At 40.4% G+C, this 26666-nt stretch overlaps 1 protein-coding gene across 1 annotated transcript in view; it reads left to right on the top strand.

Annotated features, from left to right (window-relative positions):
* The window catches only part of PTPRG (protein tyrosine phosphatase receptor type G), a 408208-nt gene that overhangs the window by 273717 nt on the left and 107825 nt on the right, over nucleotides 1-26666 (top strand). Inside the window, exon 6 of the mRNA XM_074835886.1 lies at nucleotides 22072-22138. Coding sequence (XP_074691987.1) covers nucleotides 22072-22138 — 67 coding nt within the window. The remainder of the gene's footprint in view (nucleotides 1-22071; nucleotides 22139-26666) is intronic.

Below are 26666 nucleotides of genomic sequence, written 5' to 3' on the forward strand. Positions count from 1 at the left end.
AGTGAAAAACCTCTTGGGGGGGGGGGGTGTTGCTAAAGAGAACTCACTTGCTATTTTAGCAAAAATCCAAATCTTCTGGAGACAAATGAGAACATGCCTATGATTTCTGTTTGCCTTCTGACAAGCTTTTCAGGAGAAAAAAATAGGACCTTTCCTGTCAGTATTGGGGTTATTTGGTGTTTCTCAAAGTGAAACTAGGGCTAGTAGAAGATGTTTGACTTCACATATCCATTACCTCCCACCAACAGTATCCTCTTGCTCTGCAGTAAAGGCTTCTGGGTGTGCAGAAATGGCACCACCACAGTGACGGGACCTGTCTGCAGGGGTTCACTGTTTTGTGGACCTCATAAAAGTTGCCTGTGGCTGCTCATTGAGCCCCACCGATCTGCTGAAACACGTAGCAGATCCCAGTCCAGTAGGGCCCTTCAGTCTCTATTTAAATGATCCTAACTTGAATAGTTGGTGCACGTGCTTAATTTCAGCCTGCATAAGGTTCAACTTGCACTTAATGATATTCTGGCTCCGGGCCTTGGTTAATTGTCAGGCTGAGCCGGTTTTGAAGCAAGCCAGGAGTGGAAGGGAAGGCCCAGATCTCTCACTGGTTCCTGAGTCATCCGTTCGTATGTATACTTGTAATACATATTTACAAGTCACATTTAAAATGAGTAGTTACTTGGATTAAATGCATTCAGACATATTGTACAGCTCTGTTTTAACCATCTAACAATATAATTCATTGCACACTTCACTACTTGCCTTATTAAAGCCAAACTTAAATGTGTTCAAAACAAACATATTGCTTTTGCATTTGAAATATTCATCTTTTGGGCATGCAGTAGATTCATTATGGCAGAGAATACTTCATTCCTTGATTACTGCTGTGAAAAGACACAATACTGATTCCCTAAGCACTCATCAAATATTCGATAGCTCAGAAATTCAGGAGGAGGTGATGGAATTCTTGTTCCTACAGGGAGGGCATATAAATCTGTTTTATTATTTGCAAAGAAAACCATCAGTGATTAGTTACTGTATCTCAGGTACTCAAACAAATCATCTCTAAAGAAGTTAAAGTAAAAATGAATTTTAAAATAACTTTTAGCAATGCTTTCATCATTAAAATTATCTTCATAATGATGAGTGATGTTGATACCTCGATCACTCAAGAGCTTTAGCAGTGAAGGGCTAGATTTTTAAAGGTAATTAGGTACTTGGCAGCAAATATGCAACTAACAGTATTTTCAAAAGTGCATGGGATAAAAATCAAGGGGTTTATAGGTCTTTTACTGGGATGCCATTCTTAATTTTCTTTTCCAATACTAACATTTTTTACAGTTGTTGAAAAAAATACTGTGTAGCACTTCTAACTTTTGGATCTATGTGTGTGCTATTTGCGTGTAAATGTCTTACTATCTCAGGTATGCAGAGATTTGTTCTTCAGTAAAACAAATAGTAATTGTGGCCTTGGTTTTTGTAAGAGTTTTTGGTGGTAGTTCTTCTTCGTGAAAGTGATCAATAACTCACTTTTCACAGGGACCTGAATGAGCTAAACACAGAATAAATTGGTGAAACATCATCAAAGCCATTGAATATTTGGCACAAATATGCTTTTTTTAATGTATATTTCTCAAATAACAGAATTCAGCTTTTAACTTTCCTAGAAGCCTTTTTCTTTCCTCTTCTTCTCTTTCATTCACTGTTTCATGTGTTTGCCATCATAACCAAATAAATTCAGTGAATAAGTGCTTCAAATCCAGTAGCCATTGAGAAAACCATATCTGGCAGGAGACGTTCCCATGTCCTCATCTCAATTCCTGGCAATTCCCTAATTCCACCTCTCCTTTACTGTAATGCTTTTTAAAAGTCTGAGCAAAACTAGCTTGATTTTGAAAATGAGAATGGAGAAGGAGGTGTGCACTTTTCCTGAAACATTATATCCACCTACATAAAGCGTAATCAGTGCTTGAGTGTTTAGGCAATATCTTAAAGGTGATTTGCAGTAGTTCAAGTAACATGTAGCATCATTAACATGCAGGGCATCATCCAGAGTCATTGAGAGGCTTTTCATTTATTTTAATAGACTTTAGATACATGTAAAGACCTTAAAATTAAATTACAGTATTAATTCTTTTAATGGTTACATTAGAATCCGTGGTGTTTTATTAATAGTAGCTTATGAATAATAAAACTATTATTATTGATTAGCAGTATTATTTAGTAATTAGTACAGGTATTTTTTTATTATCTTCATAACATGAAAATGTGTGCAGGCTAAAGCTACTTATTCAGTGCATTTGGAAAGTATAATTTATATTTGTCAAAGTGTATGCGTATATACTAGTAATTCTCCATGTAACAGAAGACAAGCAAAACAATTTGAAGTGTGTTCTTACTAAGTCCAGTTTCCTAGCATTTTGAAGTTCTGGCAGCTGTTTAAAACCATTAGTTGTTACTAATAAAAGCAGTACTAGGGCCTTTAAATGATCAAAGAATAATATAGAGATACAAAGTAGCTACCCTGACATAAAAAGACCAACAAGTCAGAGTAAACAGGTATGGTCAGTAAAGCACTGAGAGTTCATTTTTCTGAGAAACACCTTGTACAATACAGGTAATGATGTATAGTAATATGAAGCAACTCTGGAGCAGAAAACGATTCTCCCAATTTGCTGGTAAAAAAATGGAGATAAATTTATCAAAAGACAAAAGTGATTTTGTATCATGGAGAATTTAAATAGGAAATTATGAGAACTTCTTAAAGTCCATTAGATTTGAGTTGAGTTCGGTATGTGGATGGCACTGAACAGCCTCCAAAGGTGGTCAGTTTAGCCAAAACATGCAAGTTTGGGTGCCTAGCAATAAGTATTCATGTTGATCAAAAAACTTGCACTGAAATGCTTTTGATTGGAAGTTGGGTTTGGGTAGAAGACAAAAATTTACGGAAAGTGTCTGTTTCTAAAAAATTTATTTTACCTTTCCATTAAAGAAAACAAAAATAATTTTTAAACTAAGCCCAAAATTCAAAATTCAACTTCTGTTGAAAGTTTCTTTGGGAAATATGAATATTTTTGAATATTTTATGTAAAAGAAGAAAGAAAGGGGAGAACAGATGGAGAATAGCTCTGTGAGTAAAAAAAATATATATATATCTCCAGTTTCAATTTTGGTGCTTATTGAGTTTCAAGTGCTTAACAGTGAGTCTTCAGCTTTATTCTGATCCATACCTTTACCCAGATTGGTCATGTTTCAGATGTTTTTTAATAGCAAACTTGCTGTTTACGGCAGAGATTTTTTTTTTAAATGAAGGTTTCTTTTAATAAGGTTCTTCATTCTTTCTTTTAGCACATAAATGAGTAGGCTGACTCTTGAGGGTACTAAGCAAACAATTTCTGCTGAAGTCTTGAGTTTAATCGAGAAGCTTCAAAAGGTTTTTAGCTGTGGAGTAAGATGCTCTTGTGAGATGGGCAGAGCTGCATCTCTTTCTGGAAGATTATTGCTTGAAGCAGGGCAGAGAAGCAGGTGAGGAAGTGGCAGACTGCTGGGGTGAGCCCTGGAACTTCACTGAGCAAAAGTCCTGAGCGCTTTGGGGAGCACAGGATGCTGGGAAGGTGTCAGGGCTGTGACCCAGTGATGTTCATCACTCACATGCATCTGGGCTCAAGAAACGAGGACTTTGTTAGTGGCATGAATTGCACTGAAGAAACACTGGCCTTTTCACCTGTGGAGTTTTTTTACCAGACTCTTCAGTACTCCATATTTTCTGTCCATTGACAACAGCACTGATACGCATTTTTGCTGCGGGGGTCACTGTTCAGAGCAGGGCTCCTGGTAATCCCTCATGTCAAATCCCATACAAACACAAGCAAAGTTTCTCTGGATTTGCAGGGTACCATGAATTCAGGCTTTCTCATTCACATGGCTTCACATTTGTCATGTCTTACCCATGAGAAGGAGCCCACGTGGCTAAATCTAGGACTGCTAAGAGCAGAGGTGTTCACACAGCAGCCTGAACATCCCGAGCAAGTGTGCTTGGAGGAATGAGGTACAAACACGTGAGCGAAAGGGAGGCTGGATTTGGAGGCAGACAGACTGACAGGGCGGCTGAAACAGATCGTTCTTGGAAGCAAACACATCATTCCACTTCTGCTTGCCTGTGTTCTGCCAAGAGGCATTTGCAGTCTCTAGATCATGATGGCTGCAACCTGCTGTGTTGAAACTTTTCTATCCACAGGCTGACTGTGCAGTGTAGAAAGATAATCTACCTTATGTGCACTTATCTTCTTCAGTGCCCAAGCAATCATCTTCCTTCCCCTTCTTCTCTTCAGCTCTGTGAACTCGTTCATGGTATTTTCCAGTAAGGCAGAAGAGCAGGAAGCCAGATTTATGTCAGATGACCTCCAAAATGCAATACTTTCAATTAAAGCCTTTTTGTTAGGTTGAGTTTTAAAGAATATGGGCTGTACAGAAAGCGGTGACATGCAGTTCTTTTTACAGTGCAGAGCGAAATACCAGAATGCACAGAGAGTCTTTGACTTTTATTTTGGTTTTAATCTCAGATATATCTAGAGAAATGCAACTTCCAAAGTGTCTGAAAAAAATCTAATTGAATTAGATGTTGTGTTTTTTTCCAAATGCACTGTAAATTCTTTCTTAACTGCAAAGTCTGAGATCATAACTCACAACTTGTGCTGTCGCTTCTCTGGTTTGGATGCGGTAGCAAGGAGGGTGGCTAACAATGGTGATGGGTTATCGAATGACTTTTGCTTTTTGTGATAAATCACGGTTGGTTGCTGCAATTTATTTAATGGAAACATCACAATTATTGATGCTAGGAAGGAACTGTAAACTTTCTTGCTGTTGAGAGGACTTGGACTCCAAAGTTGTGCAACGCTACAAATTTGAAAAATACTCTCTGTATATTTTGCGGGGTCTCTCCTCAATATCTTGAGCTATCTGTTGTAACTGTTAATGAGAGCTGGTTGTGTGCATTGCATGGGGAATAGATCTCTGCACTCTCTAGTTTTATGTTCATTTGAATGTCAGGATCACTATCTTTCAGTTTACAGCATTGTAAATGTTCTTGACTTGCAGCTTTTTGCTTTCACAATGCTTCTTAATTGATTAATGTATTACGATTAATCCCAAGTGGGATGCCATTATTAACTTGCTTCATTAAATTACATACCAATTTGTTAGCCCTAATTCTCATAATTGTCCCCTTATATTTTAGTGGTTTTATTTGAATAACTTGCGCTAAGAACTGGATCAGCATGCATTTGTGTATTCTTTTGCCTCCCTTCCCTTCCTCTCACCCTTGATGTTCAAAAATGGAGTCAGTTTAGGAATATTTATGGTGTCTAATGTCAGCATCTTAAACACAGCAATTTAGTTCTCTGTGATTTAAAAATATCCTGTCTTAAAAGAAATAAATAATCACTTTTGTAGCCATGCCATAAAAATCTTTAAATTGATAGAAAAATATCTTGTGGAGTTTTCATTACCAGACTCCTGCAAATGACACTTAGATGTCTAATATGTAAAAATTACAGTCGTCAGTCTGTAATCTCACCCGCTCTGTGGTTCAGGAAGATTGATACTCAGGAAGTCTGTTGATTATAACCATTAGACTAAAAAACAAATTAGTTCCCTAACTACAGTAATGCTTTTTGCATTTTACTCTGGTGTGCTTTGTTGATGCACCACTTTGTTGTTTTATCAAACATCACAAAGCAGACCTAGAGCTGGATGCCGTGAAAGCTGCGTCAAAGTGGAGGGACCCCCAGCCTTCACGCAGGCCCCCATCACTCGCCTGTTTGCTTTAGGGGAGGGACAACAGCTCTTTGTAGAGTCTCTGTGTCTTTGAGCATTGGGAAGCTATTGAACATGGCTTGTTTTCTTTGCTGCAAGTACCTTTTCTCCTCTCTGTGATAACAACGATTGCTTCATCCCCATCCTTCTTACATGTTCCAAATCTGGTGCATTTCGACTTGACTTTTTTTGTTTAAGAAAAAGAGAGAGAAAGAGAAGCTGGAAATAAAGCATCTGGTTTTTGCTATCCAAGTCTTCGGAGAGTTTTGCTAGAATTGGTCTTAGTTACAGAATCAAAGGAGACATAAAGCTGTATGTTCATATCCTTTTCTTTCTCCTCTCTCCCAAACACAGCAGCTGCCTCTGATAACTCCCTGCTTTCTCCCTGTTGTTAAACATCCAGCCTGGATTCCAGGAAGATTGTTTTTTATGTCTGTCTGCCTACCATTTTTTAAATTTAATTTGATTTCTTTTTCTGCAAAAACCATCCTCTGTAGGAGGATTTGTACCCCATTTGTCTCTCAGAGGACTAATCATGTATATTACATGTGGTTTACATTCATGGGGTGTAGGTGGAGAAATCTAACATTTAAATCAGGAAACTCCAGCTCTCCAGTCCATGTGTTGCCCAGTTCTGCAGGATTTTGCACAGGATTTACCCCTTAGAAAAATGACACTTGTTTTCATTCTCTGTATCTTCCATGAAACTGTAGAGTCTTCATATGTCTCTGGTTACCAGTTAGTGTTATGGCACATTTTAAGTGGAGGTGAGCACAGGATCTATTCATAAATGATTGCCTAGTTTCACTTTGTACCATAAAAGAGAGATTGGTTGTAAAGTCTGAATATATAAAATAGATGGGTAAAATTGGGGCTTCCTTTGCCTTTAGATCTTCTGGCTCAGATGAAAAAGTTATTCTTATTAAATTTAAGCTGTTCTGCCTGAAGAATTATTACTGTAGTTCTCAGATATAACAGTGCCAAGTTTCTCCAAGTATTGGCAATAATAAACAATGCAAGCTTCAGACAGAATTTCCTGGGTAGCATACCAAATGTTCTAGAAAACCTTCTCGGACAGCAGCTAATACATTTTTAATACAAATAAAACATAATTCTTTAGTCTCATTTCAGTTTGATCCCTAAGGTAGAAAAAGTATACCAACTATGCATAATTTATGTATTTGTTTGAAGTGTTTACCCAGATACTCCATTCATAAAGTCTCTTTGTTAATAGGTTTCTGTGAGATGTAAGAGTCAGTTAGGGCTCACATTGTACAAATAAATGGAACGTGTCATTTTTGTACAATCAGTGAGGTGGTTACGTAGTCATCCTAATTCTGCCTTCATCTGCGCTGCCCACCCCATCCATCCTTAGCCAAGTCATGGAACAGGTCTGGCTGAAATGCTGGTATGTTTTTCCCAGATCAAATGCGATGTGAAAGCATGGAAGCATGCATGGGAGGGAAGAGGAGCGGTTGGGAGCAGAGGGTGCTGCCCACCCCCTTTGGGGACAGCATGGCTTGGTGTCAGGTTGGCGTGTTCATGTAAGCACCACGCCAGTTATTACTAATGAAATGTGGGGTTTCCTGTATAATTCCTAAATATTACACATGATGCAGAGCAAGCATGCAGGAAAATATCCCTCAGTAATTTAATCTATCCTAAATTACTGTAAATCCCGTGTTACAGATTACTGCTGGAGAGTCGAGTTGTTGCTGGTTTTTGTCATCTGTAGTTTCTGTGCTGCAGGACAACTGTGGGAGAGATGATTATCGAGGGTTTTCTGAGACGGTGGTTTTCTTTCCAGGGGTCAAAGAAAGGCAATGAGAGTAAATCAGAGTCTAGTCTGGTCGCTTTCTTTATGTCTTTGTACAGAGGTAGACATTTGTATGTATGGCTGATGGCTTAACTGATAATGCTGATGGCATATCACCCCCCAAAATAATTCTGCAGTCGAGATGGCGGCTTGCCCAGAGCAATCCTTGTATCTGATGTTTTACCTCCTGTGAATCTAAATCAGAAATCTTCAAGTTCGTAGGGTGGAGATGAGGGTGTGTAAACCTGGGAACCCTTTTACAGCATAATTTTAGTAGCTTTCAGATGTATCTTTGACATCCGAGATTCACTGAAAAGCTCACTAATCTGGCTGAGGTGATGAGTCTGAACCGAGCTAAATGGTCCCGGTTTGCATAATATTAAACCTCCCTTTGTTTTAAGTTCAGGTGTGCTTGTATCAGGGTTCCTGGAACAAAACCAGCAAAAAAGCTGGGATGTGCTTTTATGCACATTAAGCTCCACTGGAGATAGATGAGAGTCAAGAATGCCAATCACCATCTTATTCTATGCTGAAAATTGAAATATGTGTTAAATAAAGATTGCTTAAATCTGTTCACAGCACCTCTGAACAGTGAGTTTTCAGAGGCTTGCAAGATGGAGCAGGATTTTTCCTCTGAGCTTACGGTGTTTGCAACTGTTTCACAGCTCTGGGAGCACTGAGAAGCCAAAGAAGAGCTGCCTGGCTGATACCATCAGAAAAGTATTTAGCTACTGATTGTAACCGTACCATTTCTGCACATCAAAAATGCATTGTAATGTAGTCATTATCAAGAGTAAAAAGACTTTCTGAAAGAAGGTATTGGTTTTGCAACATGCGTACTGTATCAAATGAAGCCTAACTGGAGATTTGGCAAACTGCTCTTTATGAGTAAAGTAAAATGATGTACCACATTAGAAAGTAGCTTGGTTATTAGAAAGCTCAGTCTTGCTCCTGATAAAATGGATTTTTTCAGCATAAAATTCATCTTTACTTGCTGTGAGAATATTGCTAAAAGAGATTAACTTTGGATTTCAGTGTATTTTATAGTGTGTCTCATGTTATTTTAAGGCTGTAAATATATTAGCTGATCTGTTAGCTTCACTTAAGTTCCTGATTTCTGGCTTTTTGAAGAAATAGGATCATGTTATGCAGGAATCAGGATGATTGAATTAAATCACCCCTTTTGATATTTATTTTCCCTCAGGATCATGCTACCAGATCAATATTTAAAAACAGCTATATGGGTAAGCATTGATTAGAAAGCAAAGCTCCATAACCCTAACAGCTAAGCTAGTAAATTTTTTTGAGTGTTTTATCTGTGGTTTCTATGGCATTATGCACATGCCTGTGTATTAGAAGCAGTCAACATAAAATTACTTTCTTACTCGTCCTCCCCCTCTGCGTACCTTGCCACCTGGCAAACCTTCTTTATCATGTCTAGATCCTATAAAAACATCTAACATAATTTGAAATGCTCTTGTGTGAAACATGATTAGACTACATCAATCACTTTTCAAAGATTTTTTTTTTCCTGCATTTTGTATTCTGAACTGCTAAAACCACATGCTTTTATATCCTGCTGTGTTTTGTGGAAGACATGAGCAGACAGATAGTTCCCCATCTTGGGTGAACCAGTCTTGTTAAGTACTCTCCCAAAGTGCATACCAGTCAAATTAAGCTTTAAGTTAACGTTTCGGAATGCTTTCCCCTTGCCAACTCATTACCAGTGATATGGCTAAGCAAAATGTTGCCTTCTGCTATTCTAGATATCTACAGAGATGTATTGTATTTCAGCTCATAAGCTTACCTTCTCTAATAGCACGTGGCTTACCCCGCCTTATGGCTAGACTTGTCTCTTCTCATAACTTGGGCAGAGAATTAAAGGCCAGAAGTAAAGCTGTCTTTTAAGCCTGTCTAGGTAGAACTGTTTGGTGGTCCCTCTGTTGTGGATGGAAACACCCATCATTTTTGAGTCTGAACTTGTTCGTTATCTAGACCTGCTCTGCACTATCCCTCAGGTCAATACCGATACCTGTCTGTGGACAGATGGTGGTGGGAGAGAGGGGGGTGATGCCCGGGCAGGTGGCACCACCTCAGTGTGCTGCAGGGCCATATGGGCATTTGGGTTTTAGAGAAACTTGGTCTGTGCATGCAATACAGCTGGCTGCTACCACACCTGTCTAATAGAGTTGCTGAAAGGCTATATAAATTCATGCTGAACTATGGAGATTATCTCTGTCAGCTGTTCTTGTGTCAGAAGCAATTTTTTTTAATGCTGCGTTTATGTCGTAAGTGCCCAGCCTATGCCTACCTTTCAGAAAGTACCCTCTTTCTTCCTTCATTACTGCTTGCGTTGCATCTGAGGCATATAACTAGTGTCTTACCCCTAAAAATAGAAGGTTTTTGAATGCCTTCCTTATCATGCCATATATTAAAACGTTTGCTGCCCCCCTTAAATCTGTAGACAGAGCTGCAAATGCAGGCACATCCTACCAGTGTGCTGGGGTTACAGGCCAGTCTGCAGAGAACATGGGATACTACGGCATCAGGCTTCCAAGCACTGGTGCTGGCTGCCGTTAGCTCTGGAAAACCTCTCATCCTCACAGCAGCCATCAGCACAGCGCTTCTCCTGTGCATGTCACAGCTGGGCTGGAATTCAAACTGTGTTGGGTCTCAGGCATTTTGGGGAGAATTGCCTGTGCAACCTGACAGTGAACAAGTCCCTCTGTGCCAGCCCTCTGAGGATTGCCCTTACAGAGCATTGGCTTTTTAGCTCATTCCATACAGCTCAAGCTTTTGACAGGGAAAAGCCTAATGCAGGTTGTGGTGTCAGTCACAGGTGGTCACATGAGGGTGGTGACATCAAAGGACTGTGCAGCCTGCCAGGTTTTGAGAAAAGAAATAAGAAACTTTTCTAGAGGTGGATACCAAAACTGGGGTCATGGCAAAGCATGTGCCAAGAGCCTGGATGCTTCAGCTGACTTGCCCACATTGGTGTTAGGATCGTAAGCAGCGTACATAGTCTGTGGACACCCAAGAGTTAAAGCACTGGGGTGTGAAGAGAAGTAAAAGTGAAGGGAGAAAACACCTCAAATTAATAGGCAGGTTCTCTGGCAAGCAGATTCAGAAAGTGTGTGAGAGACAAGAGATGGAAGACTCTTCCTGAGAGCATTCCTGTGTACACCCACCTGCAGGAAGCGTCTTCACTGCTTTGGGTCAGACTAGACTTGTTCAAAGAGCACCTTTTGTTCTAACTATGTTTTAAGTTTTGTTTTAAATTGTATTCAGTTGCATTTTATTTCTTCTCTCATACCTTTCCCTGAGACTTAGGGATTCTGACAAATTTGAAGTTATATCCTGTTTAGAAGGAGGGCTTCCTGACCAGAGACAGCTTGAAAAACCCCTCCATAGATGGGTCATGCTCCACAGGAGCATCGGAGAGCTCTAAGAGGCCCATGGAGTGAAGTCATGAAGGCTAGAACATCCTCAGGAGTTCTGTGGCTTTAAGACTATCACCTACTCACAGTGATTGAATAGCATTCACTTTGCCACTGCTGAAATGTAGAACATCTTGAAACAAGTATACATGTCATGTAAGGTTTTTTTATTTCTTTGTATTTCAAGAGGAAGAAACTGCTGCCACAAACTGAATGTTTCCCAGGCTTTTAATGCACTTGCGTTCTAAGTGCTTTTTTTCTGCACAATAATTTCCCCATTTCCTCTACAAGCCATGGTACTTGTTGAAATGTTTTTGTAAGGAATGGAGTGAGTTGTTGGGTCATTCTAACCAGGTGAAAAATAAACAGCTTGACACACGATCCTCACTGTTGTGTGTAGTGTTACACCAGGTAAAATAGGGGGGGGTTGAGCTGTACTTTTATTGCTGCAGGAACTTGAGGGGCTTAGAAGCAGCTGAGAAAAAAATTGCAGGCCACATCCTGCCACTCTTAATTCAGCAGTCTGAAGGAGTTTGAGATGAGGACTGCCTCATCTCACCTGCTTGTCAGAGCTCTACTGCTGTGACCACCCTGCTGCTGGTACCCACGCTGGCTCAAGGATGTGGCTCTTGGTGCACCTACACTTCATGCCCACGAGCTATGGAGTCCTGGGCAGTCCTGCAGCTGGTGTCCTTGGCACCCTGTCTGCTGGCATCCAAGTTTTCCCTGGACAAGCCCACTCGCCACCCTCAGTAGCCAAGGCTAGTTCTTCTTCCTGCCTCCATGAAGGATGTCCAGGTGGGGGTGGAAGGGCACAGGGACTTCCTTGGCGATGCAGGAGGCAGAGGGTGGAGAGGAGGAGGTGGCAGAGTCGTACAAAGGCGTGTGTGGAAGGGTTTGGGAAGAGACGATGCTGTAGCGTTGGAGGAGACAGAAACAGCTCACTGGGTGGGAAGAGAGAGTGAGGAGGATGTGGCAGGTAGGCGATGGAAGAGGGAGGCAACTCAGAAATGAGAGCGGAGGCAGAAGTGAGGAAACTCTGAGGATTAGCTGGTGCTTTCTGCCTTAGGTACCGTGAGCACTGAACTGTGCAACTTCATAGCATTTTGCAAAGCCGCACACATCTGCAAGAACTTAAATGACACTGAAAATTTACAAAAGGTAAGTAAAAATGGAAGAACTTGTTTGAAAGAGAATTACAAATACAAAAATGTGTCATAGTTGACAGACTCGTCCTCTTGTGCCAGAAAGTTGGCACAAGTATTAATGAACACCACTGGCCTAACATTGGGTTCTTGTACTGCAAAGATGCCTGGAAGCCTGCGAGCCTTCCCAGCCCGTGGCTGCTACGTTAGACATGGGGAATTTGCTGTGGCAAAAATTCCCGCAGCAGTTTCAGTAGATCAGTTCCCACCAACCTCCTTAAAAATGACGTAAAAGGAATGGCAAGCAAATTACATTGGAGTTTGTTGTTTCAAAGCAGGAGATAAAAAAAATATCTGCCCTGCAACAATTTGTTTTCACTGGATTTCTAATTTAATTGTGAACTGAGGTGTGGTTGTCATTGGGGAAGTGGCTGTGTAACTTAATTGACATTTCTGCATCCTTTGTGTTTGTGACTCATAGATGCTGGCTTGAGTCATCTGGTACTGGCAGGCTGGAGGGAGCTGCTACTGTTGTGGGGAAGTGAGCTGAGGGCAATGCTGAGAGAGAAAAAAAACGAAGACTTTTCATGTAGAATGAAAGAAAGATGTTGGGAAGCTGAGATGACTCCTTTTCTTCATTTTAAAGGGGTGATTATTGTGACCTCTCTCACCAAAATCCATTTGTGTTGGCTGGAAGAGAGGGAAGAGGCTGGAAATCTCTGCTGCATCCTAGGCAAGCTTAGGTGGAGCAATTAAATTACAAACCCCTACAAAATGCTGGGGTCCCAGATGCCCATCTGAGCTGTTCCCTTCCACCCTTTCCATTTTGCCCAGCATGTTTGCTTGTTTAGCCACCAGATTTCATTGTTTTATTTTCAAAAAAAAAACCCTGAAGATATTTTTTTCTCAGTTGCACACGTTTGTACCAAATTCAAGCCAGGAGTAGAAGAAAATGAAAGCTAACTTCCATTCTTGGTTTCACAGTTTAGAGTTTAGCCTCTCCAAATGTGTGAAGCTGTATATCAAAGAGTGGGTGCTGTAGGATGATCTGGCTGTAGTGCTCGTTATATTTTTTTCATTACACCATTTCATTTTCCTTCCTACTTAGGTCAAAATGGTTATTTTTACCTAAAAACTCCCGTAAATTGAGCAGATTGTGGAAACTCTAAAAGAGATCCAACTCCTTTTTTTTTCCCTCTTTTTTTTTTTTTTTTTTTTTTTTAAACTCAGATGGTGAGAACAGTTTATAACTGATGGCAGTTTTTATAAAATAGCCTCCATCCTGATAAAATGTTACCCCCTGGTGTGTCATTTTTCCAGCTGAACTGCTGGTAGGATTGAGAGATCTTGCACACTGCTGCTTAAATAAGTAGACTACATGCTCTATGAAGAAATCATATTATTTTCTCAAAGGAGAACAAGTAGGCTCAGTGCACCAAAATTGCTTTAAATAAACTTGCAGCTACTCTAGCCTTTTTTTGCGCAGCTGCAGATGGTACAGTCTATCAATCAAGCTTTCCCAGCTTTGAGAATCTGCCACTGAAGCTGTCTCTCCTCTGTGTTACAATTACATTTTTGTCTTTTACAGAGCTTTGTATCTTAGATATTCTGTTGCTACTAATCAGATAGTGCTTTTGGGCTGCAGATATCTTTTGGTTTTCTTTGGATATATGAGTATCAAGCTCTTTCAATAATTCGTTAATTGAATGTACTATTCACTTGCAGTAAATTAGCTGCATCATGCTTTCGAAGTGCAAGAATACTTTGGGGAAATTAATGCCTACCTTATCAATGGAGTGAACCAAAGTTTGGGCAAACGAGTGCCTTACAAAAAGAAAGGAAAGTACATTGCTGGCTGTTTCTTAGCATCCTGCTAGTTGCAAATGTTGTGATAGTGAATGGAGGTAATGCTGCGGGGGGAGAGGCTGCAAAGTCTTGCTCAGCTTGGTGAGCTGATCAGTCAGCCACCAGCATGTGTACGCTATACAATCAATGTTTCTATCTGCTAACAAGGAAACTCAGTGTGCACAAACACAGCGTACTCTAAGCTGAGTTATTAAGCTGTACTTAAACTCTGAGTTCCATGCTCCGTATTTTTTTTGAGACGGTCTCTTATATTAGCATGTTGCCTTGCAACGTTACCATGTTGCAGATTCTGTTGCATGTTCTACTGAAGTAACCTGTGTTGTGCCTTTGCTCTTTTTATGACACTGATATTTCAGCCAACCTTTGGTGTAAAAGTGACTATTTACGCTTCTTGTATTTTCAAGCATCTCTACTGGACATAATGAAAGTGAAAGTCTCTTATTTGTAACTTAGTTTATCCCATCCTTGTCCTAGGATGTCTGTAACTAACTCGGGTCCAGAAGCAGTAGGTACAAAGCGATGGAGGGGGTGAGCTGTGGTTGAGAGAAGCTGCATTGCACTCAAGCAAAGATGAGGGACAGCCAGAACACCTGACCCCAAAGTCGGTTCAATAGCTTTTAAAACCATTTTGGACTTAAAAAAAACAAAAAGGAAAAAATGCAGCTTTGCTTTGGCACTGCTTGTTAATATCTCACTGTAGATACCCTACAAAGCTGTGATAAAATATGAAGTTAATACATCACCAGCAAGCTTTCAGTCAGAATGATGTATTATTCAAAGTGGAATTAGCTAGAAGGATCAATGCACACCCATTACTCTATTTAAAATAATCATTGAAAGACTCGTTAACTTTTTTTCCCCCTCTCTTCAAACAGCATAGGGAATGAGACATCTAGGAACACCCCCTCCACCAGCATATGCACCTCTATGACTTCAGTATATTTTCGTTCATAGCAGGATCATTAACACCTGAAGGCCAAAACCCAGATTTAACTCAACAGAATTTGCCTTCAAATCACTGAACCTGAAACCAGTTGCCGTAGGCAAAGGCGAACTCAGCTCTAATGCATATTTTTAAAAAATCAAAGGTCATGGCTGTATCTGTGTGAAATAGTGCGTGTGCCAGTGTAAGGTTTGGTGTCACATCTTGCCTGGGTACCTGTTATTCTCTCTGATTTTACACATGAGCAGAAACTTGAAGTATTAAGGGGGCCGTTTCCATTTCTTGTTTTCCTTTACAAATATATTCTGCAGGATTTGGGCAGTCCATTCATTACACAGCAAATGCTTTCTATCTCCCAGCTCACCTCTGTTGGGCTGCAGGCTCTTGGCCAGATTTGTCCTTTTGCATCAACTCATACAGGAGATGTGCAATTATAGCATATATGGGGGAGATGGAAGAAAATATCATCTGTGGAGGAGCAGGAATATATCATTCTTGGATCATTTAGTGCTTGTGAAGGTGAAAAACTTAGAGCACCAAATCTAGCTTATCATTGTGTCGGGAGCTCTGTAGGCATTTTCTTGCCTTCACAGATAGCTCAGTGTGCTGTAGTGTCGACCAGTATCCCTTCTCACCCATCAGTTCTCCTGAAAAGGTCCAAATAAATATTTCCTACTGCATTTCAAAGCAAAACGCATGTAAACTTTTCGTATCTGTTCATCCACATTCCAGATCTAGCTGAAATCTTTCACTTCCCTTTATTCAGAAATGTTTAAGAAATGAGATATTTATCCACAACGAGATTTCACAATGTGGACTTCAAAAGGGAGGGAAGAGAGAGGTGAGACAATGGACTTTGTGCAGAGCAAAAGGGTACATACCACAAAGCCAGGATGTGTATCCTTTCTCAGTGCTGCAGACCTATGCAGGGTTAAAGCATCACCATTCAGAGGGGTTAGGAGTAGGACCTACCCAGGCTGTTAGCGATCTCTGAAATAATTTGGCCCCAAAGACATGAATTTGAAGAGTTTCACAAGCAATATGCCAAGTACTTTCCCTTTGCTGAGAAAAGTATGTTCCCTTTGACTGTGATTATGTTAGATTCTTTAAAATCCTGTTGCTGCGACATTAAAATATATACTGTGTGGCATAATGTTCATATTAATGGGATTCTTCTCATTTCTGTTCTAAAACAGTGAAAATCAGGTCCTTTCCTGCAGAGACTGAGGACTGGCATCTGTCCAACACTACTGAGTTGATAAGAGAATAAATTGTTTAATCATGTTGATTGTCCTGAAACCCTATAGGACAATTTAATATCTGCAACCTAGTTAATTTATAATAGTTTTCTTTTTCTTCTTGGTTGTTTGTACAGAGTGTTTGGAGACTTGAGTATTTGGCTGGCAAGCTGCAGATCTTAACTGCAAGCTGAATGGGAGCTGAAGGTGCATGGTTAGGGGAATATTACCCCTGACTTTCACTGTTGTAATTGAAAGTAGAATTTGACACATTGGCATCTCTCTGTGTCAGCCATTGTCGCTGGCTTCAGCTGCCACAGTTAAGTATGTAGTCATTCATCCTTGGCAGACACTGTCCTTTACAGCACAAGAGGATGGTCTCTGGATGTTAATGCCACAGCACTCGGGGAGCAGCTGGCTATATCGAATTCAAGGCATGCAGATTGTCTTGGCCATTTTACTTAGCAGATGGGTAAGGCTTGATAGATTGAAGATTTAGTTTCCAAGTCAAGGGCCAAATGTTGCAGTGGGAGAGAAAAGTAAATTATATCACTATTCGGAGGGGAAAGGCTCAGGTACTGTATCACAAAATTGTTGCCATTCATTTTCCTCTGACTTGCACAAAATGCATGTCATTTTGCCTTTCAATATAGCCGACTATGGCATTCTCCTTCGTTTTGAGATGCTTTGCAATACTGTCTGTGAGCTCATTTAATGAGCTTGAAAGCAGTTGCTGCAAATTTATGACAGTTTAATAAGTCTAAATGCCAGAGTTTTTCTAAGGTGGAAATGAAAGAGAAATTTGTATTTTGTATCACCCTGAATAGGTGGGTTTTCTTCTGTTCTTTTTTCCCCACACCCTTTTTTTCAATACAACAGATCTATTTAAACATATTTTTTAAAGGAAAGTGTATTCCTTACTCCTGTGCTGTTCAAGCTATTAATATTCACCTACTTTTCACAAGGTGACTGATACCAGGGATCATTTGAGAGCTTTGTGGTGGTTCCCCCAGCCCTTCTCATGGTGGGAGGATAACCTGGCTTTTGGAGAGGCTGCCCAGAGCAGTGGGACATGGGGGGAGTCTGGTCCTTCGGGCAGGGGTCTTGGAGGTAAGATCTGGTGTTGCTGTGTGGCCTCTCTAACTGCCTCAATATGTATTTGGGGGTTCCCCTTTTTTTATTTGTTATTGTTCCTAAAATAAGCATTGTAAGCTCGAAATTTTTGCCCGAGACTTTTTTTTTCTGCTTTATAGAACTGTTTCCTGCAGAAAGACAGGTCATGGATTACTTACATGACTTTAGCATATGGTTTAAGTTATATAGCATGTGGTATAAATTTGAACGCTTTACAACTGCTGATTTTTGTAAAATTGGAGACTTCAGGAGGTTCTGAGTTTGTCCTGTAAAATAATCAGATGAATGATGAATGGCTACTTAATGTACAATGAAAGATAGAGAGTGAAAACTGGTTGGGAGTTTTTAACTCATTAGGACATGCTAAGCTTAGTACTGCTGTAACACAGGGGCTTTCTACGGAAAGAAACTTTACCTTGCCCAATAAAGTCTTTTTTACGTGCTGTGGCTTGATGCCCGTGCTGCCGTGGTCAGCCTGCTGTGTTCTCTCCTCACACTCCTGCTCTGCACCTTCGCTGCAACTTTCCTCTTCAGAGTATTAATAACATTATTGTGAGAAGGTGCTTAGCTCCCTGGCCTGCCTCCTACCCTATCGACTCTGAGGGTAAGGCTGTAGGAACAGCACTTTCAAGCAAGGGGACAACAGGTTGCGCTGCTGAAACGTGTTAACGCTATTGTCAATAGAGTTCATGACTGATCAACCTTGTTGTTCACTGAGGAGTGAATCATTCCTCAGGTACTGCATTAGATACGGAAGCTGTAAGTAAATGCAACCTGTCTAGGGTAATGATTTCCACCATGACTTCACTTGAAGAACATCTCTGTTTTATGACTGCAGAATGGGGTCACTTGTGCATTACCTTTTCCTACATTGCAAATGGTTGTTTTATTCATTGCCTTAACATCAAGCCATTCGTTCTACTCGGAATGGCATGTGCACCAGGTATCGAAGTCACCCAGAGGGTATGATAAACAAAGAGATTTTGCTTCCTCATGTCATGTTCATCCCATATTTACCCTATGGTCAGAGCTCTGTTAGCACAGGAAACTGCTTAATGATATCTCTGTGTTTATTTTTCCCTTGTGCTTAGCATGATAGTTACCTATTTATTTCTGCTGAGGAGGATTACAGGCATTTTTCAATTATAAATGATGCACGCAAGCATTATTTATTCTGTTTACTGCAGACCTATAGAGTGTTAGTCAGTCTTGAGTAAAAGCATCTTGTTCAGGGAACAACATTTGTAGTGGTGGTACTGTGAGTATTTTAGGGCAATTTCAGGATGGTTTTCCATCTGTCCATTAATACTTGCTGTGCAGCACGCTCGTGACCAGCAGCATAGCAGGTTTGTGTTTGTGCGTGAAAATCCTGTGCTTGAGAAATTTTCATTCGTGATGTTTCTTCTGTGTTAGCCTCTTGAAGGAGGAGAGAGAAACTCGCTGCTCCTCTCTCAGAGGAGAAGAAAAAGCTTTGTGCAGCTTTGACAGGTGTGTGTTGGGTGACACATAAGTGCTGAGGCCCAGTTACAGATGTATGGTCTTTCTCTAGTTCTGCAGCCAAGACATCATGAGAAATGTGGCATGTAAAGTCAATCTGAAGAATTCGTTGCTGTTTTCCTTCAGGATATATTCGTAAGATAATAAAAAAATACACTGCTGTAACACAGATTATATAACAGAGAAAGATAAAAACAGTTTGTAGAAGGATATAAGCTCAAGCTTCATCACATGGAATCATAAAGGAGGTCAGAAGGACACTTCTTATTCTAGAGATTTTTGTCCTTTTTTTCCTCCTCCTTTTTTTGCCCTTCCTTTCTTTTAAGTATCAGCTGTTGTCAGAGACAGGATTCTTCTATAGGTGAATCTCTGATCTCAACCAGCATGGTAGCTCCAGGCCACTTAAACCAGAGATGTACAGCAATGGGGATAGAACTTGACATTTTGGGTTTCAGAAACCTCCTTTTCTCTATGAAGACAGGCAGAAAAAGGATACAGAGAAGTGCAAAAAAATAGAGAGGTAATTCAAAGCAGAGTTTTTTTTAAGAACTTGAAGAAAAAAAGGATGTTAGAAAAGTTTTTCTCTGAAGCCTGAACCATTCCACAAAATGAGAAAAGTTTTGGGCACTTTTCTAATGGTCTTGCTAAGATCCTGAAACAGCTGTTGTGAGATGTGGGAGAACAGTGTGTGAGTATAAGGAAAAAAGGGGAAAAGCATGTGAAGAAAAATAAGACTATATACCATGCAAGTCTGAACTGACATCTCTGTGAGTGGTACTTTTTAAAGAAACATGAGAACCCACTCCCCATACCCTCAGAGAAAACATGATTACAGATGCATGGAGCATTTGTTTTCCAGCTCCCAAAGAAATAATGTGACTGTTGATTTCATGCTATTGAAGGACACAGCACATTTGCAGAATACGCTATCAAAAAAATTGCGTAGCTGGATCTATATAGGCATAACACCTCAGCAGATTAAAGGGGCGCTGCCAAGGCTGAGGTTAAGAATTGATCTACTTTGACAGAAAATCCTAAAAGGAAGAGTTTTAACCTTTAGGATTCTTTCCATCTATTTGCTTTCTTCAAACTGATTGCAGCTGTCACCAGGAATAAAAACAAAGCAAACAAAATAAAACTATTACAAACTATGGTTAGGCATCAGTAAATAAAACATTGTTCAAGACTGGTGCAACTTTTTCTTACAGTCTGGTACTAAATTGCTGTTAGCTTTTTTAATGATTCTTTTTTTAGCGGTAGCCATGACTTGGAGAAATCTAAATAAATGGAAAAGATGCAGGAATGTGTCTCGCAACAGCTCTGCATTTTAGTGTTTACTGTTGATCTGCCAGAAGCCAGACAGAACCTACAAAGTGGGTCATTGGGTTCAGTGTACTGTGATTATTACTTATACAGAATCCAAAGTGTACAGAGCACCCCTTTGGGCATATAAAACTTCATGCTTCAAAGAGCTTACAGCCTTCAGGGCTAATAATATTATTGCCAGTAACTTCTAAGCTGTATATATTTCAAAGCTGCTGTTGCTACTTTCATAATTTTATTGCATATCTTGCCCTACCTGATCGTTGCAAGTTCTGGAGTAAAGGATCTGAGATGAGAAAAGGATCTTCAATTTCCATCTAAAATACCAGACCAAAACAAACCATTTTGTCTCTAGACAAGAGCACAAAAATGTGTCCTGAACACAGCAGAGTAGTTCAAAGGACAAATAAACAGAAAAAAGAAAGGTGGTTTGTTGTGGGTTTTTTCAGTGCAGTTGGCTAAGAAGAAAATGAGGTTTCTAAGGTTCCTAATTAGTCATGGGGAGGAAGGATGAGAAGAGACATGCTTGTGCTTGTGAAACTTGGGCAGCGGATTCCAGTTTTCTCCTCAGGCTATTAAAATTTGTGATTTTTTTTTTTACAATAATGCATTTTTGGGTTGTGCTGCAGTCAATGACATCCTCATCCTAAGAGTGTGCTTCAGGCTGGTTCTGCACTTCACACGACAGTGTGTTCCCTGCTGGGCACGAGTTCCTCTCTCAGGGATTTCTTCTGTTGTCTCCACTCCTTTCCTCATATGTTAATACATGGCCACAAAGTGATTAAACTCTTGTTTTCCTCATGACATTGAGATCATCGGCAGGCAGCAAAGTACAGAAAGAGCTCTTCTGCATTCAGTGTGTTTGCCCATTGGGAGCAGTCCATCCAAAAATGATCAACACTACTCAGGCTTCTGATACTGACTGGATGGGGGGAAAAAAAAATGGAAACCAAAAGGAAAACATACCACATGAATAAGATACATGCCAGTATTTATTTCTCAAAAGTAAATTGGCAAGTATCTTAAATAATGAAACATGTTCACAGAAATGGTGAGTTATTCCATCAGTTTCTCTGAAGAGGCAAAAGGTTAAAAAAAAATTTCATTATTGGTTGTAAATTCCTTGGCTGTGTTACAGCTGAGTGACTGAAGTGATGGGTTTCCTTTAGAAGTTGTGGAGCTCAACATGGTTAATCCTTCCAACTGCCTTCCCCTCCTCTCTCTGGTGCTGAGTCTCACCGTTGCGGAGGACACGGGTGATTGCTGGGTGGTAGAAGCAATACTGCAGGATACCAGTTTTTGCTCTGGCGAGGCAGGCAATTACCTTGTCAAAAATCAGAGATTTCTTCTAGATCCTCTCACAAAGCTTTTTTTCCCTCTCCCTTGTCCAAGTGACACTAAATTATAAATAAATGTAAAAATATGAATAGCAAAGAGATGCCAAGGCCCAACTCCATTATGGCTGAAAGGGGTCCAGCTTCACTGATTTCAGTGGCAGCACCAGATTTATTCCTGTATCAGTAAGGGACAAACTGGTCTGAGATAACTTTTGTTTATCACAGCAGTTTTTCTTTATGAAAGCAGTAGACGAAGAAAAATCAGCTCACTGGTTTTAGGTTTTGCTGGGCTGATAATGCAGCTAATATTTTAATGAATTCAGAGGATGCTTTCTTTTGATTTAACCTTCCTTACTTTATTTTATTACACCATGTATCTTTGGCATTTGGTGAAGAGCCATTGTAAATGTGAGAACTAAGCAGCTTGTTAGATAACATCTTTTTTTCTTCTCGTTAGAAGATTAAACTGAGACTGTTCTGCCTGATGCCAGAATAGATGTAACCAATCCTGTATCCTTTGCATGTAGGTCAGTCAGAGGGACAATCAAGCACTGGATCCCATTATCCATGGGTTGAAGGGCGTCGTACATCATGGTAAGTAGCTGCTTAAACTTTCTCCTTGCCAGGAAGGGGAGAAGGGCAGGAATATTGTCCTTAAGGGATCAGGTCACCCCTGGAAGGACGTGGTGAGCCTGCACATTCCTCATTCACTGATGTTTAAGGGCATGACAGCCATTATTTGATTGGTAAAGATCAGAGTCATTTGTTACCTGAAAATGGTTTGGGGTTAACAGTAAACAATTTGTTTCTTTTCAGTCAGTGCTCTAGAATGCGTAAGTTATCAATCAAAACCTACTACAATATATCATTCATATTAGTACTTCGAAGGCAGCGTTGATGCTTCACTCCTCCTATTTATCTTCTGCTTGCTCTAAAAATACTCCTCTCTGAAGTTTCTATTTGTTTATAAATTATTTGTCTTTCAAATTTAGGGAGCTGATAATGAAACAGAAAATTAACTATCTATGAAAATTAATTAAACTTTGCAGCAGATGAACATCTTTCTAATGCTGACATAAATACGATCATTCGGCTGTTCTGATGCATATAAACCTATTATCCTTGAACTTATAGCAGGTACTGAAATAAATATTAATATATTTTATACTTTTATAACCAGTTTTTACTTAGGAATTTTCCTGAAACCTTATCACTGGTAATGCATCATTAGCAATGACATCAAGATGCTCCAGTTCCCAAAGTACTCTTGTCAGGTTTTAATATAATGATTTGTAAAGTTTTAATAGTCTCATTGTAATTCAAAAGGCATCTGCTGGAATGGTGCTAGGTGCTATAATAAATCTCCGTCCCATCTACAGTGCTGTGATAAAACATCTTTGCACCTTTTCCGAGGATTGTCTTTAGACATTAGCTAGTGCTGTAGAGCTTAACAAACATTTTTTTTCTCTTGACTGCAAACCTAAAACTAGTTGACAGTGTTAGATTAAAACAAATAGAATTTTGGATTAATTGCTCTACTTTCAGAGTCATTTAACACTGCAACTGGGAACACCAATAAATCCAAAGAAAGTGAAAAATAGGGGTTAAATGATAACATACCGTAAGTCCTTCATTTAGAGAATTTTCCATAGGTTTTTCTGTTTATAAATTGCAGTGTTCTGCTGTGAAATAAAAGCAACACACTGAGCTGAAAAACTGTTTTGTTTTCAACAAAAGTAGATGTTATTATCTAGCTCCCACTGGGTAACAAAACAGGCTAGCAAAAACAAAGCGAGGACGAGTTGGGCTGCAAGGATTTTTCAGTGGCTATTTAATTTGACACTGAAGTCAAGCTGCCGTTTAACTGGGCTGGGATCTCTTTTTAGCTTTGTTTTCTACCTGCCTGCTTTTCAAGACTCTTTACCCCCTGCAAGCGTGACAGTGTTTTAGCCATCTCGCATCATTTTTTTTCTGCTCCCTCTCTTGCTCCTCGCTGCTGCAGCCGAAATAGCCACTAGTGGATAATCACACCGATGCCTCCTAAGACTATTATTCCATTCCCAAAAATAATTGTTTGGGTAGGATGTGACAAGATCCTGAGGTTGTGATTCCCTGACCACATAATGATTAGTCCGTCTTGGTGCTGCCTACCCGCAGCAAAATCTGGGTGGATAAAAGGCTTTTATTTTTGTTTTGCTCACAATGCACAGAAGGCTGCTAGTGTTTCAAGTAAAGGAAATTGCTTGATATATTTCAATAGCTTGTTTCCTTTTCAAAACATTAAGGAAGAAAAAGAGGAAAATCTTGCTTTCCTTCCTGTTTCAAAGGCCCTGATTAAAGGCCTTTTCTAAGGTTCTTTTGGTGGCTAGACTAAGGGAATTTCCTCCTACAAAGTAGTTGTTCAAAGAAATCGTTCTCTTTAACTTAAATATTGATGGAACGCTTCAGTGAAGAATTCCAATATTGTATCTCTCTTTTAATGTTATTATATAGAATAATATTAAAGATGTGAGCTTTTATTCCAGAGACTCTCATTTCTTTTCTTGATGTAACTTACTTACATCTTACACAAGCACGTTTTTCTGAATTTATCTGAAAAGGTCCTTCCTGCCTTCCATTTGGCTACATTCGTCTGGGACCCTAAGGCAACATGGACTTTTTGGCTGAAATACAGTGGAAAACTCTTGTGGTTTTTGGATAGAGTGGTTGGATTAAGCAAGGATTCAACAAAAGGAGCTGGAGAAAGGCAAAATTGAAACCTTAAGTTTCTTTCCATTTTATAACATTTCCATGCCCATGTTGTTTTCAGGTCGTCAGTACAATGCCGAGGCACATGCCTATAACGTAGAAATCAAGAACACATATAAATGTTGAGATAACTATCTTGCTTTTAAATTAGACCATGTTTATATAATCCTCTGCTGGCTGGAGAAGCCACTAGCCCCTCAGCTTTGCTCCTCCCCATCTGGCTCATCTCAACACACCTATTTAAGTAAGATTTCCTTGGTTCTCCGTATCCTTCTCCCTCCAACCAGCAGAGCATCCTTCCTGGGTTGTGCTGGACAGTCACTCCTTCCTCGCAATCATTCAGTTTTCAAAGAGGAAATTACCCACCCACACAAAGACTCATCATCATCCTCATTGCTTCATCTGCCTTGTGGTGGTAGTAGAAGGCCTGGTCCTATATGGGGACTCCACTCTGCACCACGCTATATAGGGCCTGTGCCCATAATGTTGACAGATCCAATGACCCTCAGTTAGATTTAGGGATGGTACTGATGAGTGATGAGCTGGTTTTTAATTTTTCTCACATAGCTTTTCATTTTTTCTGTGAAGATCTGGTATTCTTACAGTGCCCTTCCAGGGGTAAGTGAACAATTTAAGTGTCAGAAGCACTTTCTGTGGAAGTGAAAGCAATTTTTGCTTGAGATTTCGTCAGGGATTTAAATTACTTACTAATTTGATGGAACATAAATAATTGTGCCCTTCACAGTGTCACCAGCTTAGTAACAATGATAGAGAAATGCACACATAAAAATCAATACAGGCTTAGTCGCTACTCAGAGTTCACTTTGTTTCCTCATCTCCAGGCATAATTTTGTAGAATCTTAATGCCACATTAAGCTTAATTTTACATGAACAACCATATAAAGTTTCCTAGCTGGAAGGAAAACCAGTGCTGTACCAAACTGCCTAACAATGTTTGGATCAATGATAATGCTTTCGGGTTTGCCCCGCATCTTCCTGCCGAACAGTACGTTCTCGTCACGTCGACGCTCCCCAACTCCTGCGTCCGCCCTCGCAGAGCATTGTAAAGGCACACGAACGCCGGGGAGGCTCTTTTCAGAGCTGTCAGATGCCTGTTGCTGATTTTAAAATTGCTTTTGGTTTTGTGCTCTGCCAAGGATTTGTCACACCTCCCGCCAGCGAGGTGCTTGCTATTCTCACTCCTGCTTTCCCTGCCGCAAAGCACGCGGAGAGTGTGTGTCTGCCACGGAGCCCACCAGGGACTGGCAGCTGGGAGCATGCAGCCCTCTCTCTGTAGAAGGGGTGGAGTACGGGCAGGCGTGATATGAATTTTCTGATGACGACTTGCCAGTCTCTTTCAGCTCTGACCACTGGGGGTCTTTTTTAGTTCCTCTTCAAATGCTCTTCTCATCACGAAAGCTGATGGGAAAGGTCTCCAGCAATACTGGTGCTGGTGGGATCATGGACATCCTTAGCTGAAGTTGCTAAAGCAATAAAGTCACGAATGCCTGACTGCACTTGCACCACACATGGGCAAGTCATGGTGCTACAAATCAGACTTTTCTGCCTCTGTTTTGCTGCGCATGTGCTCGGCTGAGTGCCCTGCCTCTGCTCCTTGTCCTTCCTCCTGATGCTCAAGAGCACAGGGCAGGATGGAGCTGCTCTTGTGCAAGGGCTGAGGAGGCTCCCGGGACCTCAGAGAGAATGATTGTGCCCTTGTGGGAATTAGGAGAATGTGAAATACCAGGTTATGTCTTATACAGTTGATTTGCATTAAAATGGCTACTAAAGCTTTTGTCTGCCACATGCTTCAGCAAGATCTCAGAGGAGCACCTAGCAGGATGGAGCTGTTGCACAGAAACATTGCTTTTTCTCATCTCTGCTGTCTTTGACTTGCCCTTTTTAGTACCGTTTTGTATGTAAGCCTCTTAGAAATGCCTTTCCCGTGTTCTTACCAGCTGCCTGAAAGGCATTAAAATGAGTCTCCTTCCCCGATGACAGTCCTGAGGGCAGTGCCCGGAGCTGGAGGCTGCACAGCATTTGCCCTCTCCCAGCCTGGGCACGGCTGCTCTGCACAGTTCTGTTCTACCATGCAGGCAAATGGTTGTCAGAGGGAGCAGCAGCTCCCCACACTACCCCAGGCCCCTGGAAAATCTTTCAGGGTGATGGAAACCATGTTTTGTCACTCTGTCCTGTTCTCTGTGTCTGTCATCAAGAATCTACACGGATCAGCAGAAAATTATTAGCAGAGCACAAATAAATTACCACAGCAGAAAAGCCTCTATTAATGTCACAAAAATGGGGCTCTTATTCCCTTCCTTGTCAAAAGTGAGCACTGAAAATCAAAGTGCAGACAGATCAAAAGCTCAGGTAC

Source organism: Strix aluco, chromosome 11 (genome assembly GCF_031877795.1).
Source record: "Strix aluco isolate bStrAlu1 chromosome 11, bStrAlu1.hap1, whole genome shotgun sequence".
Taxonomy (NCBI): domain Eukaryota; kingdom Metazoa; phylum Chordata; class Aves; order Strigiformes; family Strigidae; genus Strix; species Strix aluco.